Raw genomic sequence first — 13,782 nt, forward strand, 5'->3', positions numbered from 1 at the left:
GTGGGGAGGAAGATGATCTCCACGTCTTACTCTTCCGAAATCTTGAAGCTCCTCCCATAAAGTCATTCTTAAGGCAACTTATTGCCAGAAAAAGTTTAGACTACATAAAATTGCCTTTATTATTTGAAACATGACCAATAAGAGAAAATATTCTGAAACACTTTTTTTAAATGGGAAGAATATTCATTTTAATTATGCAAAGATGTTACAGAGCTAGATTAACAAATTTCAGTCAGTATAAAATAGATTTATTGTCAATACTCAGTCATAATACAACCCAGGTAAATGAATCATTACTTTATACAAGGCTCAGATGTTTAAAATCTATCTCAACTTTACACATGTACTATAAAGTGATAAATACTTAAAATGACAATGCAAGGGAAAATATTATAAAAAATACAATTGTTGTAGACCTTTGTATGAAAGTTCTTTAAAGTTCTGCCTTAAGGAATAATGCCATGCTACATATCAGAACCAAAATTAAAGTATTTTCCTTGAGGTTACAATGCTCAATGATACACTGGATGCACTCTAAAATACCAAGCCTGACAAGAATCAAAAGAGACAAGGCCATCAATAATGTTGAGAGAAAAAAAAAAGAGAGAGGAGTAATCAATTGTTATATGCTGATTTCTGCTGGAATGGCCTCTTTAAACAATTTATAGCACTGTGGAAGAACTGAAAAAGAAGGCGACCACTCTCAGCTTTATATAAAGGATTTCCAAATCAGCACAAACTCAGACAATGTTAAAAAGTACTGTTCCCAATGCTCTCCACTCTTCAACCCCTTACATGGACTCCTTATCCTAAGTCCATGTTTTTCTCTAATTTCTTCCTAAGGGCTTACCAAATACACTTTCTGTTTTCTATTATCCAACATACAAACCAAAAGGCATTAAGCATGACAATAATATCTGTCAGTCAAGTCAGTTCTAAAGACACCAATTTTGGTTTAGATATTAATCATGAGATTTACTTACGCATAACCATCCTTCTTCCACACACACTCCCACCTCCCCTTACTAAACTGTGAAGCAATATGAAGCTTTAAGATTTTTTATTTCCTTCATCAATGATTTGCCTGTTGCCAAGCTGCTTGGTTGGCAGCAATATCAGGAGCTGTTTGGAATGCTTGGTCAGAATAAATAAAAAGGATGTGATCAATGAATTACTGTAACCTATCAAAGTGGGCTTCTACAGGCAGACATAAAGAATTTACCTTTAGACTTCTCTCACTCATTTCAGAAGGGAGAAAAATGTATCTTAAAAGGGAAAGGAAAAAGATGAGATAAGGAAATACAGCAAAATATTAATACTGTAGTAATAGGAAAGGGTATGCTTATAGCCAACCAACCTTGTGGGGAAGTTTCTGGCATAAAAATCAAACTTTCTCTCTCTCCCATTACTCTTTGCACAAGATTAACAGTTGATTTACATCAAGAGAGGTAGAAGGCCACTGAACACTTTTCTTCAAAGGTAGGGAATTTCTTTTTGATTTTTGTTTTTGTTTTTTTTTTTTGGTACACGGGCCTCTCACTGTTGTGGCCCCTCCCATTGCAGAGCACAGGCTCCGGAGGCACAGGCTCAGAGGCCATGGCTCACGGGCCCAGCCGCTCTGCGGCATGTGGGATCCTCCCGGACCAGGGCACGAACCCGTGTCCCCTGCATTGGCAGGCAGACTCTCAACCACTGCGCCACCAGGGAAGCCCGGGAATTTCTTTTTGAAATGCACATTAGAGAAAGGAGGAAAAGGTAGGGAAAGCTCACTCAAAGAGGTCCTCAAACATGCGTTGTCCCATTGCTATGTACGCTTCCTTTTCATCTGGTGTCATTTGGGCCACCAGCTCTGGCTTCTGGCTCACTTCGCTGTAGGAGAACGGACGGCCAGCCACCATGACAATGGGGTCATCTGCTATTTCCTCAAATTCATCATCCTCCTCATCCTCTTCCCCATGATGTGCAGCCACAGCTGTAGCACAGGGTGGAGAGTCATCGTCTGACTCACTGGTCTCACTCTCAGAGTCACTGCCATTGGCAGTGGTCACAGGAGCAGCTGCCCCCACTGAGCCTGCTGTGGCAGAAGGGGTCTTCTTCTCATGAATGAGCAGTGCTCGCATGACCTCCTCATTATCATCTGGCCCTGCACGGCCTTCCTCACGCTCCTGAAATGAGTCTATATCTAAGCCACCTGGAAGGAAAAAAACCAGAAAGTCAATACCCTTAAACATAAAAGGCATTCCTTTATAACTAACAAAATACATAATATTTTAATATATTATATTTAAATATAGGATAATATTATGAAATAACACAGACTTCACTGGTTCCATTTTTTGAGCTACTGTCCATAAGATATTCAAAATGTTTCTCACAAACTGGAACTTAAGGAGCATAATGGTTAAGTACAGCTGACCCTTGAACAACGTGGGTTTGAACTGTGCAGGTCCACGTATATATGGATTTTTTTTTCCAATAGTAAATACTACAGTACTACATGATCCATGGTTGGTTGAATCCATGGAGGTGGAAAAACCATGAATTTAAGTTACACTCAGATTAATCCCTGCACTGTTCAAGGGTCAACTGTACATGGGTTTTAAGAAATATATGGCTTGGATCTGAATCCTGGCTCTTCCACATGCAAGCTGTAACACTTTATGCAAGTTATTTAGTCTCTAAACTTTGGTACCTTTTTCTGTAAGATGGGATAATAAAAGCATCTGTCTTCTAGGGCTCTGGATAAGAACATGAAATAATGTCTATGAAGGACCAATTTTGTAGCTGGCATAATAGGACATCAAAATACGGCTCCTCATCTTGTTCAGAGTAAAAGCCAAAGACCTTACAATGGCATATAAAGTCCTACATCATCTGAACTCCTCCTGCCCACCTACTTATCCCTTCATCATTCTGCTCCTGTCACAGTGGCCTCCATGGTATTCCCTGTACACACCACACACACACTCCTACCTCAGGGCCTTTGCACTGACAGTTTCCTTTGCCTGGGATATTTTTCCTCTAGGTATCCATACCCCCTTGCATCTTTCATGTCTTCACTCAGATTTCGCCTTCTTTCAATTCATCCCTACCTCTATATTCCCAATGCTCTATTTTCTTCCCCATAGCATTTATTTTCTAACATAATAATTTATGTCTATTGTCTTTGTCACCTACTTTCCACAGCTGTAGGTTCTCCACAACAGATATTTACCTTTTTTATTCAGTGATATATCCCATGCACCCAGAATAGTGCCTATTGCTTGTTAGGCACTGAATAAATATTTGATGAATTAGTAAATAAATGGCAGTTTTATTTTCCTGAAGCAAATTAAGTGTACTTTGAACTGTTTATCTAGGAATCTAGTATCAGAAATGAAACTTCTCCCACCACACACCTCCTATCATTTTGTGTACACATTACAGATGAAGAATTTAAGAAAAACATTTATATTCTGAAAATAATACAAAATATAATGCCATTTAAATACATAAAATAATTTAAAATGTTGATTGAAACCTGACTCCTTGATTCAAATCCTGACTCCTAACACTTTTAGCTGTATGATTTTGGCCAAGTTACTTCATCTTTTTCTGCTTCAATTTTCTCAAGTACAAAAAGGGGGAAAAACAGTATCTACCTCACTGGATTATTGTGGGTATTGAGTGAATATTTGTGAAGCCCTGGCACTTAGATTAGTGTTACTTATTATCAAGAGAAGACCCAGAAATGACCAATTCTGGCCATGGATGAAGTGAAAGCATCTTCACATTAACATATTAGAATGAATTAGTTGTAACCCTGGACATTTTAGAAAGTATAGAACTCCTGAGATAAGATATTGGGCACATAAGAGAGAGAAAGGGAAACAGGAATTGAGAAGTTAAAAGTTTATATCAGAGAAAACAGGCTTTTAATGAGGGTTAAAATCAAACTTAACCATTTAAAAATAGTGCCAAAGGCTAAACCTCCTCCTTAGAGCCCTTATTACCAATGTAGTATTTCAAAAGGAAAAAAAAGACAAGGAATGTAGGCAAGTCTCTAAGACTTATACACTTCTAAAAGACTTTTTCCAAATACCTTAATGTTACCAACATAGTATTTTGAATAATGCTTAAATATAAAATTAGAGGAAAAGCAATTTAGTTTTGTAAACTAAATGAAGTCATATCTAAAAGATTTCTGACAAGGTTCTTGAGAGATTTAGCCAAAAAAGGAATTATTCTGTTACAGATGAAGACAGAAAACAAAAAATAAGGATAAATGAACAAATCTCTAGATGGTAAGGTAGAAACACTAGTTCTAGGAGCAGTCTTATTTAATAGAGTTATAAATTACGAAGAAGATGTGTCCTGGGAAACTGTCAAGTTCACTGATGATGCTAAGCAATTCTGGGTTCTTAAAGGCCAAACTGATAGCAAAAAAATATAAGAAGAGCTGAAGGTTGTATAAGTGGGCAGAAAAGTGGCAGATCTATTTCAATATTGGCAAGTGTAAGAAAACCTGCCTATAGAAAAATAATCTAAAATATACTAAAAATCCTTATCCAACTTATCAGATAAAGGGCAGGAGAGGATCTGAAAAAAATCTCTGCACATAATTCTAAAGTTGTTGGTCTTAATATGCTTCCAGAAGCAAAGCAATAAACTGTCATGTAAAAACTAGAAGGATATTTGAGATAAAACTCAAATAATTAATGATAAATTCATGCATAAATAACATGTATTGCTCTGGTCACTAGGTCTCAAGTAAAGTATATTACAATTGGAGATGGTCCAGAAAAAGATAATTAAAATAAGACAAAAACTGTAGGTGGAGATGGCTTGGGGGAAGAGAACCCTTTGTAAGGAAAGTAGAAACAAAAGGAATTAGAACTTTCAGTAGAGCAATAAGGACACGATTGAAGTCTATAAAATTCTGAAAGATGTTAAAATAACTTGAACTCTGAGGAAAATTAAGTGTAGGACAAATAAGACTCACTTCACACATTCACTGGATAGAGCCTATTCAACTATAATAAAACCTAATGAAGACAAATTTAGACATAAAAGCATATCCTATTTTATACATAGAAGGAAATATTCACAAAAGGGAACAGGGTAGACTAGATGACTTATTTAAAGCCCTTATGATTCAAGTTGTACCATTCTAGGAATTATAAACATTGACTGTTAAACATATGAGCCTAACTGTATACAATACTTGGTAACAATAGTTTTATTTCATTAGATTTTGTTCCTAAGTTCACAGAAAAAAACGCTTGGTTGCTTCAAGAACAGGCAAGAAGCCAAGTTGGGGAAAATGAACCTACTAAATAGTTTACAGGCTAACTACTATGTAATCTAAACCAATATGCACCAAAATAACTAAACCTCATAGCCAAGGTAATCAGTGGGAAGGAGGGAGAGTAAAGTATGATTGCCAAGGAAAACTTTTTTCTGGTTGGAATTAAAACACCAAAGAGAATCACACATCTGCTTTTACCATGACTACCCAACTCCACACTACTTTTACAATTCTTAGCATACACAGTAAAGAAATGCTAATTATGAAGGGAAAAGAGGTTAGAAAAAAAAGTCAAAAAACAAGTGGTTTTTAATTACTGATGATTCTTTAGTATTAAAGAAACAGACTCAAGTATATGTTAGTAATGATACATAACCTAGGAATAGGGGCGGGTAGGTTCTAATGCTGATGAAATCTAACCAGAGGGACAGACTCCCTCTTTCACCTCTATTTCCCAGTTTTTGAGAAATACTTATCCAGTTTTAGTCTCCCATTTTCTACCTAGTCCTAAACCATCATCACCCAAAGTCTCTGAATCCAGTAATTCGAGACTAAAATTTAAAAAGTAAAATCGTGCAGTTCTCAAGCTTCTGATTATTATATAATTCTTAACCCTTCATGGCTCACAGAGATTTCCAAAATCTTCTAGTATAAAGTTCTGCCAATCTTCTTGGATGGTGAGAATCCTTGTCTTTACTCATTTGGTATCTTTTTATATATTTCAAGTAGCACATCTCCTTGGTATTTATGAGGAGACAACATAAAAAGTTTGGACTAGTATATAGTTATGGGTCCTAATTCAAAGAGACAAAAATGTATGCAAGTTAGGGCAACAGAATATTAAAGAAATTAATTTGGCCACTTTGAACACAAGAGTACTTTTTCAAGAAATTAACATAAAGCAATGACAATTTCTCAAATCTAAAATGGAAATTTAAAAAGCTGACTGTTTTTTCAACTAAGTTGAGGTTTAATACAAGTATACTGGTTGGTTTTAATGCTTATTGCTCAATTTACTTCCTGCTATAAAGCAATTGTTTTATAAAACAGACACAGTGGGTTTCCAATAAAACTAATAATTGCCCAGGTGATTTCCTAAGTCAAGTTCATTTTCTACCATACCCAAGACATATTCATCTTACTTCTTCTACTCTTACCTTCCTTCATCTCTTCAGAACTATATGCTCCTTGGACAGTGCTCTCTCTTAACCAAATTGGTCTCTCTTTGGCAGATTTCCCCTCCAGTGAGGCTCGATGAAGATCTTCTTGGTCATCCATGTTAATGACAACATTCTGAGTGTATAAGTCCTCATAAGAGGGACCCTTGGTGGCCCATGCTTCCCGGTGGTGCCCAGCTGCCAGGCCAGCAGCTGCAGCAGCAGTTGCTGCACGGTCCTTGCTATATAACAAGATTAGAGGAGGAAGGGAAGAAGAAAACTTGAAGTCTTGGTGCTAGAAAAGAAGGGCAGCTGGGGAAGTAGTTACTGAAGAATTACATATAAATTCTATCTAGCAATCATGCACACATGCTTTCATAATTCTGGAAAATCTGCTCTTATACCCCAGGGTGAAAGTTACATTGGTTAGAACAACACATCATATTTATATTTAAGTTTCTCAAACCCTGAATCCTCTGGTGTATAGAAATGATTGAGGTTGTACAGATTAAGATGTTTAAATAAGCCTACTTAGAGAGAGGGGAGAATGAAATAGTGACATAATCCACTTAAAGACACTAGTCTGGTAAAAATCTCTCCCAGTAACATCTTTGATGAGTATTTTGTTTAAAAACAAAACAAAAACCCCAAACAAAACAAAACACGTTATATTTTAAAAAGCATGCTCTCAGCTCAACCCAGAAGAATCCAAAGTAGTTCTGTGGGCTTTTCCCTTTCTTTTGTGTGCTGAGAAGCTAGAATAGTATTCTACAAAGCCAGACTTCAACTCAGAATTAATATTCTGCGACTCACCAAATAAGGCAAATCTTTATGCAGAGATCAGCTTCTTTTCAAGTTGTATCTGTCCATCTCTGCACCTATGCTGACTCTCCATATCCAGGCCCAACCATTATTTCTACTCCACAGCAACCATGATCTATTTCTGAGTCTATTTTGTTTTGCCTCTTACTTCTGCTACCCATGATCTTCTTAGTCTGTTCCAGGTTGGGTCATTCCTTATCTTTCTCTAGTCACTTAACGTTTCCTCATCTCTATGAGTTTTCAGCCCTTTTGCTGCTCCCCGTTTTATCTGATTGTTTCACTTTCAATGTGCTCTACATTCTTTTGAATATACTGGATTTTCTGTGTGTCTAAGCTCACACCTTGTCTTTCTTTGCCTGCTACTGATGCTTTTCTGCATCAAGTTCTAGGCATGACTGTCCCTCCCTTTCTGTTTAGACAGCTCTTTTATTGCACAAACTATCTTCATATTTCATGAACTACCTGCTTACTTAGTACTTGCTCTGTATCTTTCTCCATATCTTTTGCTGTGTTCCTTTCTGTGTCTGCTGACTGATTCTCTTGGCCCTATGTTTCTCCTTTACTTCTCTGCCATCTTTCCTAAATCTTTTCCATGAATCCTGGACTGTCTCCTGTGTAGTGCGCTGTCTCATTCTGGGCCTAAGCAATACTTCTTCATTTATCTTTAAGTTCTGTATCAGTTCTCTCTCTCAGAAGCCATTCACTGTTTTTCCTTCTCTTTGGTCCTACTTCATATCTGCTTACTCCATTGCTCCTCATTTCTTCCTGGGCCCACTCACATCTACTTGAGTTTTGTCTCATGTTTAGTTGAGATTTCTCTGATGTATACTACTATCCATGTATCTGACTGGCCCATTACATCTCTCCCTGAGAATACTGTGTTTCTGACCAAACTCTGGAGGTAATCGTGGGTTCATCCCATCCCGCCCTCCTGTTCTGCCTCTGGATATCTACAGACCCACTGCCACTTTTTCTATCAAAAAAATGCACCCTCTCTAGTTGTACAAACCATGCTGATCTGGTCACTTAATCCATGCCTCGTAACTACTGCCTTTAGCTGTACCAGGGCTGCTTTGTAAATCACTCTTTCCTATAGCTTTTTCATCAGTTATCTGCTGGCCCACTCTGAGTCTAAGCCTACGAGGCCATCTCTCTGTACCCAATCTATCTATTTGTCTTACTATATTTTAAAGTCTTATGTTACAGCTTTTTTCCATCTTCAAATAGGACACAAGGAAGGGATGGTCCAATTTTCTGTGATTGAACATTTTCATCTAAATGTGATACCTAGAAAGACATGACCATCTTAGGCTAGCTCCCCTGGTGGTGCCAAGAGGAAAACCAACAGGTCAAGTTCGGCAGAGTAAGTATGGAACAAATCTAGATCCTTGAAGATGTAACTGAGCTGTGGAATTAATTCTGAATTGTGCTACCTAAGGACTTCTGGTCATGCTAGAAAGTTTTTCTTACTGTTCAAGCTACTTCTAGTTGGTTTTCTGTTATCACAGATAAAGGTATCCTAACTGACGCAGATGCTAGAAAAGAAAATTCACAATAACTTGTACAGATACAAAACCTTCTGTATAACTGGATTGTTTTTAACCACCAAAAAGAAACTCAATTTGCTCAGGACTGCCCAGAACTGGCTTTTCTGCAGCACCAGTACCAAAGGGCACAAAATATTAAGAGTGCTCCCGAAATCTATACAGTTACAACTTACAACTTGGACTATTGTGTTCTATGGAAGGGAGTAGACGGGTATAAACTCTAAAAGCCCTCAGCTTGAAACTGGGAAGAAGAAAGAAAAAGGGAAGAATAGGAGAGTACTCCCTGACCTCAATTCTCATTTATACTTTTCAAAAAAGAAAAACCACTTTTTATGGCATGGCAAAATTAAGGCTGCCTCTGCAATTCAAAAATTAGGGTACACTGACAAAAATAGGGAGCCACAGTAAGAAGTATTAACCCATAGGTAACACCCACTATACTTCACTTTCAAGAAAGTTGCATTGAAAACTAAGGAAGGCAAGAAATGTGTGGTTAAAAACTTCAAAAACAAACATACAAAAAAAGTGAAAGCTGTATTCCTTAAAGAACTTCAGGCTTCAGAACTTGACTAGGAAAATTCAGATATCCCCAAAAGGCACAACCAATTTAGGACTAACTAACAATTGGCTGAGTTGCAGTAGGCCCAAGCAGCTTGAGTACTTAAAAGTCAAACCTGACTATTTAAAGATTTTTGCCCAGGGCCCATACTGTTCTGCATTCAGTACAAACAAATTTCATCACAGGCACAAGTTAATACAACATGTGTGGCAGAGCTTAGAATCCACATAATCTTAGAGTTTTTAGTCTTCTGGTAAATTACTTATCCAATTCTGCTCTCCAAAGTACAGGTAGTTAAAACAAGGGCAAGCTTAAAAGTGTTCTTGGTAAGAGCACAGGGCCTACACTCACCTCTGTTTCAGGGCTGGTATTTCTGTGGGTTCTGGCTCAAGTATTTCATAGGCCAAGTTCACATCCTCTGTCTCTCGAAGCAAAGCATAAATGGGCTCAATTTGTTCATTAAACCTTGCCAAAAGTGTGCGTGCATCTTTTTTGGGCATTGCTGATTCATCTTCTTCTACCTCTGTATGGCAAAAAGTACAGCGGAAAGTTCCTATAGAGAAAACAAAAGTCTCAGGTCAGGGAAGAGAAATTCTCAAGACTAGCCTTTAGCAAACAGTTTATATCTCCGCTCTTCCTCCAACATTTTATTATTAAAACTTTCAAAAACATGGAAAAGAGTAAAGAAGTTTACAGTGAACATCCATGTGTCCACCACTGAGATTCTACAATTAACATTTTTCTATATTTGATTTATCACATATCTATCCATCTATCATTTTTTGAAGCATTTCAAAGTAATTTCACCCCTAACTGCAGCACAACAAACAGATTTTAATCACAACATTTCTAACATACATATACTTACTTTAACTTAAAATCAAATTCTTTACAGCTTACCACTGAAACCTGTATCCTTTTCCAACAGTTTTCTTTTTGCACAGTACACATTTGAGTCTATGTCACGCGGAAAGCCAAATAAATACCTAAAACCGAAAGTCTCTGGTCATTCTGTACATTGTAACAAGGTTATTTCTTCAAATTTATTAACTATTTACATCTAAATAACTTTAACCAATCCATTTCCAAAATTAAAGTTCAAGAAGCCTTTATTGTTATTTCTACAGCCTTCACATTCAACTTATAATTAAATTGTAGTAATTCCTTAGAAACATCACAGATTTTTCACTTCTACTATTATTTCACTAATCTGGGCCACCATTACTTAGCCTGAAATTTAGCTTCCTAAATCTGGTCTTTGAACCTTTAGGCTCTCCCTCTCCAATTCCAAGTTTCCTAGGCCACCATTTGAATCATCTCATCCCCCTGCTCTAAAGTCTATCTGATGGCTGAACTTCTAAAGTCCACAGCATCAAATCTAAATTTCTCATCCTAACATTCAAGAAGCTGTATAACTTGATCCAAAAACATCATAACCCTACCAAAGTCCTTTACTTGTCAAATAAATTCAAACACTTGAGAGACAATATACTAGACATTAACATTTATTTTATTTGTATAAGTGCTTTCTTTCTAAAGCACTTCAATTTACACTTTTTGATCCCTATACCAATCCTGTAAAATGACGTCAGAACTGAGGATCTGAGTTTTGTGATTTGTCCAAAGGCACACAGCCAGTAAGAGAAAGGTAATAAAAGCAGCTATTGTATACTGGGTGCTTACTAAATACCAAGTATCGCCAGTCATCTGAAGATGGTATTATTATTATTGCCCATTTAAATCTGTAAAATACAGAGGTTCTAAGGGGTTGAGTAACTTGCTCAAGATCTTATCACTACTAATTGGGAGGTGATGGCAGGATTCAAACCCAATCTATTATGATGAAACTCACACTCTTAAATATTACTTAACACCACTAGCCCCACTTGGATCTCCAGTTTGGTCCTTATTCCCAATGCCAGGGATATGCATCCTTCCTTTCTAACCCAATTAACCCAAGAGATTAAAAGAGATCACACAAGCACTTAATGTCTGGCACATAGTAAGTATGCAAACATTTAGTTTTAAATAGCCCAATATATGACTGACACATAACCCCACCCCCAACCCCTCTTCCCCTAGTAAGGAATAAACAAACTAGACATCTCTGCTTCAACATTAACACTAGATTCTACTGATATATTTCAAACAGAATAAGTTTCTTTACTGCCTCTCACACATAAACAACCAATCACAAGTAAATTCTTTGTTCATATACCCTGTCTAAACACTCTTAATCCATCTTCCTGCTATCCATATACTACCTCATCTTTTACATATATTTCAAATAAGTGAGAAAGAGAAAAGCAGCTCCTCATAGCTAAGAAGGAACCTAGCACTCATAGCTAGGCTGTGATGCTTTTCTGCCAAACGGAATCTCACAGATCACCAACATCAGATAAAAGGTCCTCTGAAAAAAAAAAAAAGGTCCTCTGAGACCATGATGCAAGTGAGGCAAAACCAAGCCAATCTGAATCTGTCTGAATATAGACAAAAGCAAGGTCTCTGCACAACCACACACACACACACACACACACACACACACACACACACACACACACAAACCCAGCTAACATGAATGACTGCTACTTCTTTACCAATTACAGTTTTAGCCTCACCCTGGTCTTCTCACCTCTGGGATAAGATTTATTAAGATATCCAATCATAGAATTACCCTCACTTCTTGATAATACCTAATCCACAGCAAATCCCCACCAATTCCCTGAATCTTCCCCAATATTATCTAACAAAAGCCCATATTCTCTAAGTTTGTTCAGCATAGTCTTGCTGAGATACCACATGGTTTCTTATGGTGTGTGGTTTCCTTGCTGCAGAAAGCATCAACAAACCCAATTTTGTACACTGTGGGCATGATGGTCTTTGACTAATGGTCATCAACATAAATATTCTGGCTTAACTGATCAAGAATACTATTTACCAAAATAAAGAAAGAGGAAGAACAAGTTTGTTTTTCTTTGTGGGAGAAAGATACCTTTCTTGAAGAAAGATAAATAAAGATGACTTGCTTTAGATATCTGAATCTATGTTGCCCACTGGCCATCAAAATGGATATGTCAGAAGCCAACTTATTACAACTGCTTAGAGCTCAAGAGTGGAATTTAAGACTAGAAATTTTGATATGAGAATCAACAACATATAGATGGTAACTGAAGCCATAAAGTAGATCAGAGTATCCAGAGATTAAGGAGTAAGAAGCATGGACAGTCAAGGTATAAACCCAAGGAAAGAAGAATCCTTGAGAGATAGAAATGGTACAGCCAGAGGGATAGGATGGTGTTTCAAGGAGGAGTTGGTATGGTGCTAATTTTCAAGGTCAACAAGAATTGAAAGCCAGCCTTTATATTTAGTAACAAAGGGTAAATAGAGACCTTGGCTAGAGAGGTTTTAGTTTGTATGCTATCTTAGGGTATTCTCTAACTATTCCAGCCTGCCTCAGTCTCTTCTCTTCAACAGAAATATAAAGAAAATAATCCATGTGGGAGTTAAAACATAAGTCATACAGAGGCATACCTCAAATATATTGCAGGTCCAGATCCAGATCACAACAATAAAGCAAATAACGCAATAAAGTGAGAGCGAGTCAAAAATTTTTTGCTTTTCAGTACATGAAAAAGTTATGTTTACACTATACTGTGGTCTATTAAGTGTGTCATAGTATTAGGTCTAAGAAAACAACGTACATACCTTAATTAGAAAATACTTTATTGCTAAAAAATGCTAACCATCATCTGAGCCTTCAGCAAGTTGTAGTAGTAACGTCAGAGATGTTACTGACCACTAACCACAGATCACCATAACAAAGATAACAAAAAAGCTTTAAAGATTGCAAGAATTACCAAAATGTGACAGAGAAACATAAAATGAGCAAATGCTACTGGAAAAATGGCACCAAAAGACTTGCTCAATGCAGGGTTGCCACAAACTTCAATTTCTAAAAAATGCAATGATCTGTGAAATGCAATAAAGCAAAGCACAATAAAATGAGGTATGCCTGTAAAGTAAGGTCTAACACAGCTCTCAAATATCTGCTGAATTGAAAAACACAGATGTGGGACTTATGTTGACTGTTGAAAAATGAGCACTTACAGAGACCATCAAGGAGAACTACAGAATACTGCAGAAGAAAAATTATCTAGTTTAGTAGTTTCCAAATTATTTTTAAAGGAAGAAATCCCATTCCTCAAGTGAAAAAGTACCTAAACATAAAAGTAAGTGCTCTGGTTGAAGAATAAAAAGATAGCTAAGCAAAGGGCAACGCTATAATCCTCTCATTATATGTCTTCAAAGCATTACAAATCAGCCTCCTCAATGTCTTGCACCAGGAACACTTTACTGCAGAGCCTTTGTACTTGCTGTTCCCTCTGCCCAGAATGCTTTTCCTCCAGAGAG

General features: G+C 37.1%; 1 protein-coding gene across 1 annotated transcript in view; it reads right to left on the reverse strand.

The window, feature by feature from the left end:
• Positions 1–1,154: 1,154 nt before the first annotated feature.
• GTF2E1 (general transcription factor IIE subunit 1) overlaps positions 1,155–13,782 on the reverse strand; it is a 29,113-nt gene continuing 16,485 nt past the window's right edge. The window contains exons 2-4 of the mRNA XM_079704419.1: positions 9,724–9,925; positions 6,445–6,686; positions 1,155–2,191 (exon numbers count right to left, since the gene is read on the reverse strand). Of these exons, the coding sequence (XP_079560545.1) occupies positions 1,767–2,191; positions 6,445–6,686; positions 9,724–9,925 (869 nt within the window). The 3' untranslated portion in view covers positions 1,155–1,766. The remainder of the gene's footprint in view (positions 2,192–6,444; positions 6,687–9,723; positions 9,926–13,782) is intronic.

The sequence above is a fragment of the Hyperoodon ampullatus genome (assembly GCF_949752795.1).
Source record: "Hyperoodon ampullatus genome assembly, chromosome: 5".
Classification (NCBI taxonomy): Eukaryota; Metazoa; Chordata; class Mammalia; order Artiodactyla; family Ziphiidae; genus Hyperoodon; species Hyperoodon ampullatus.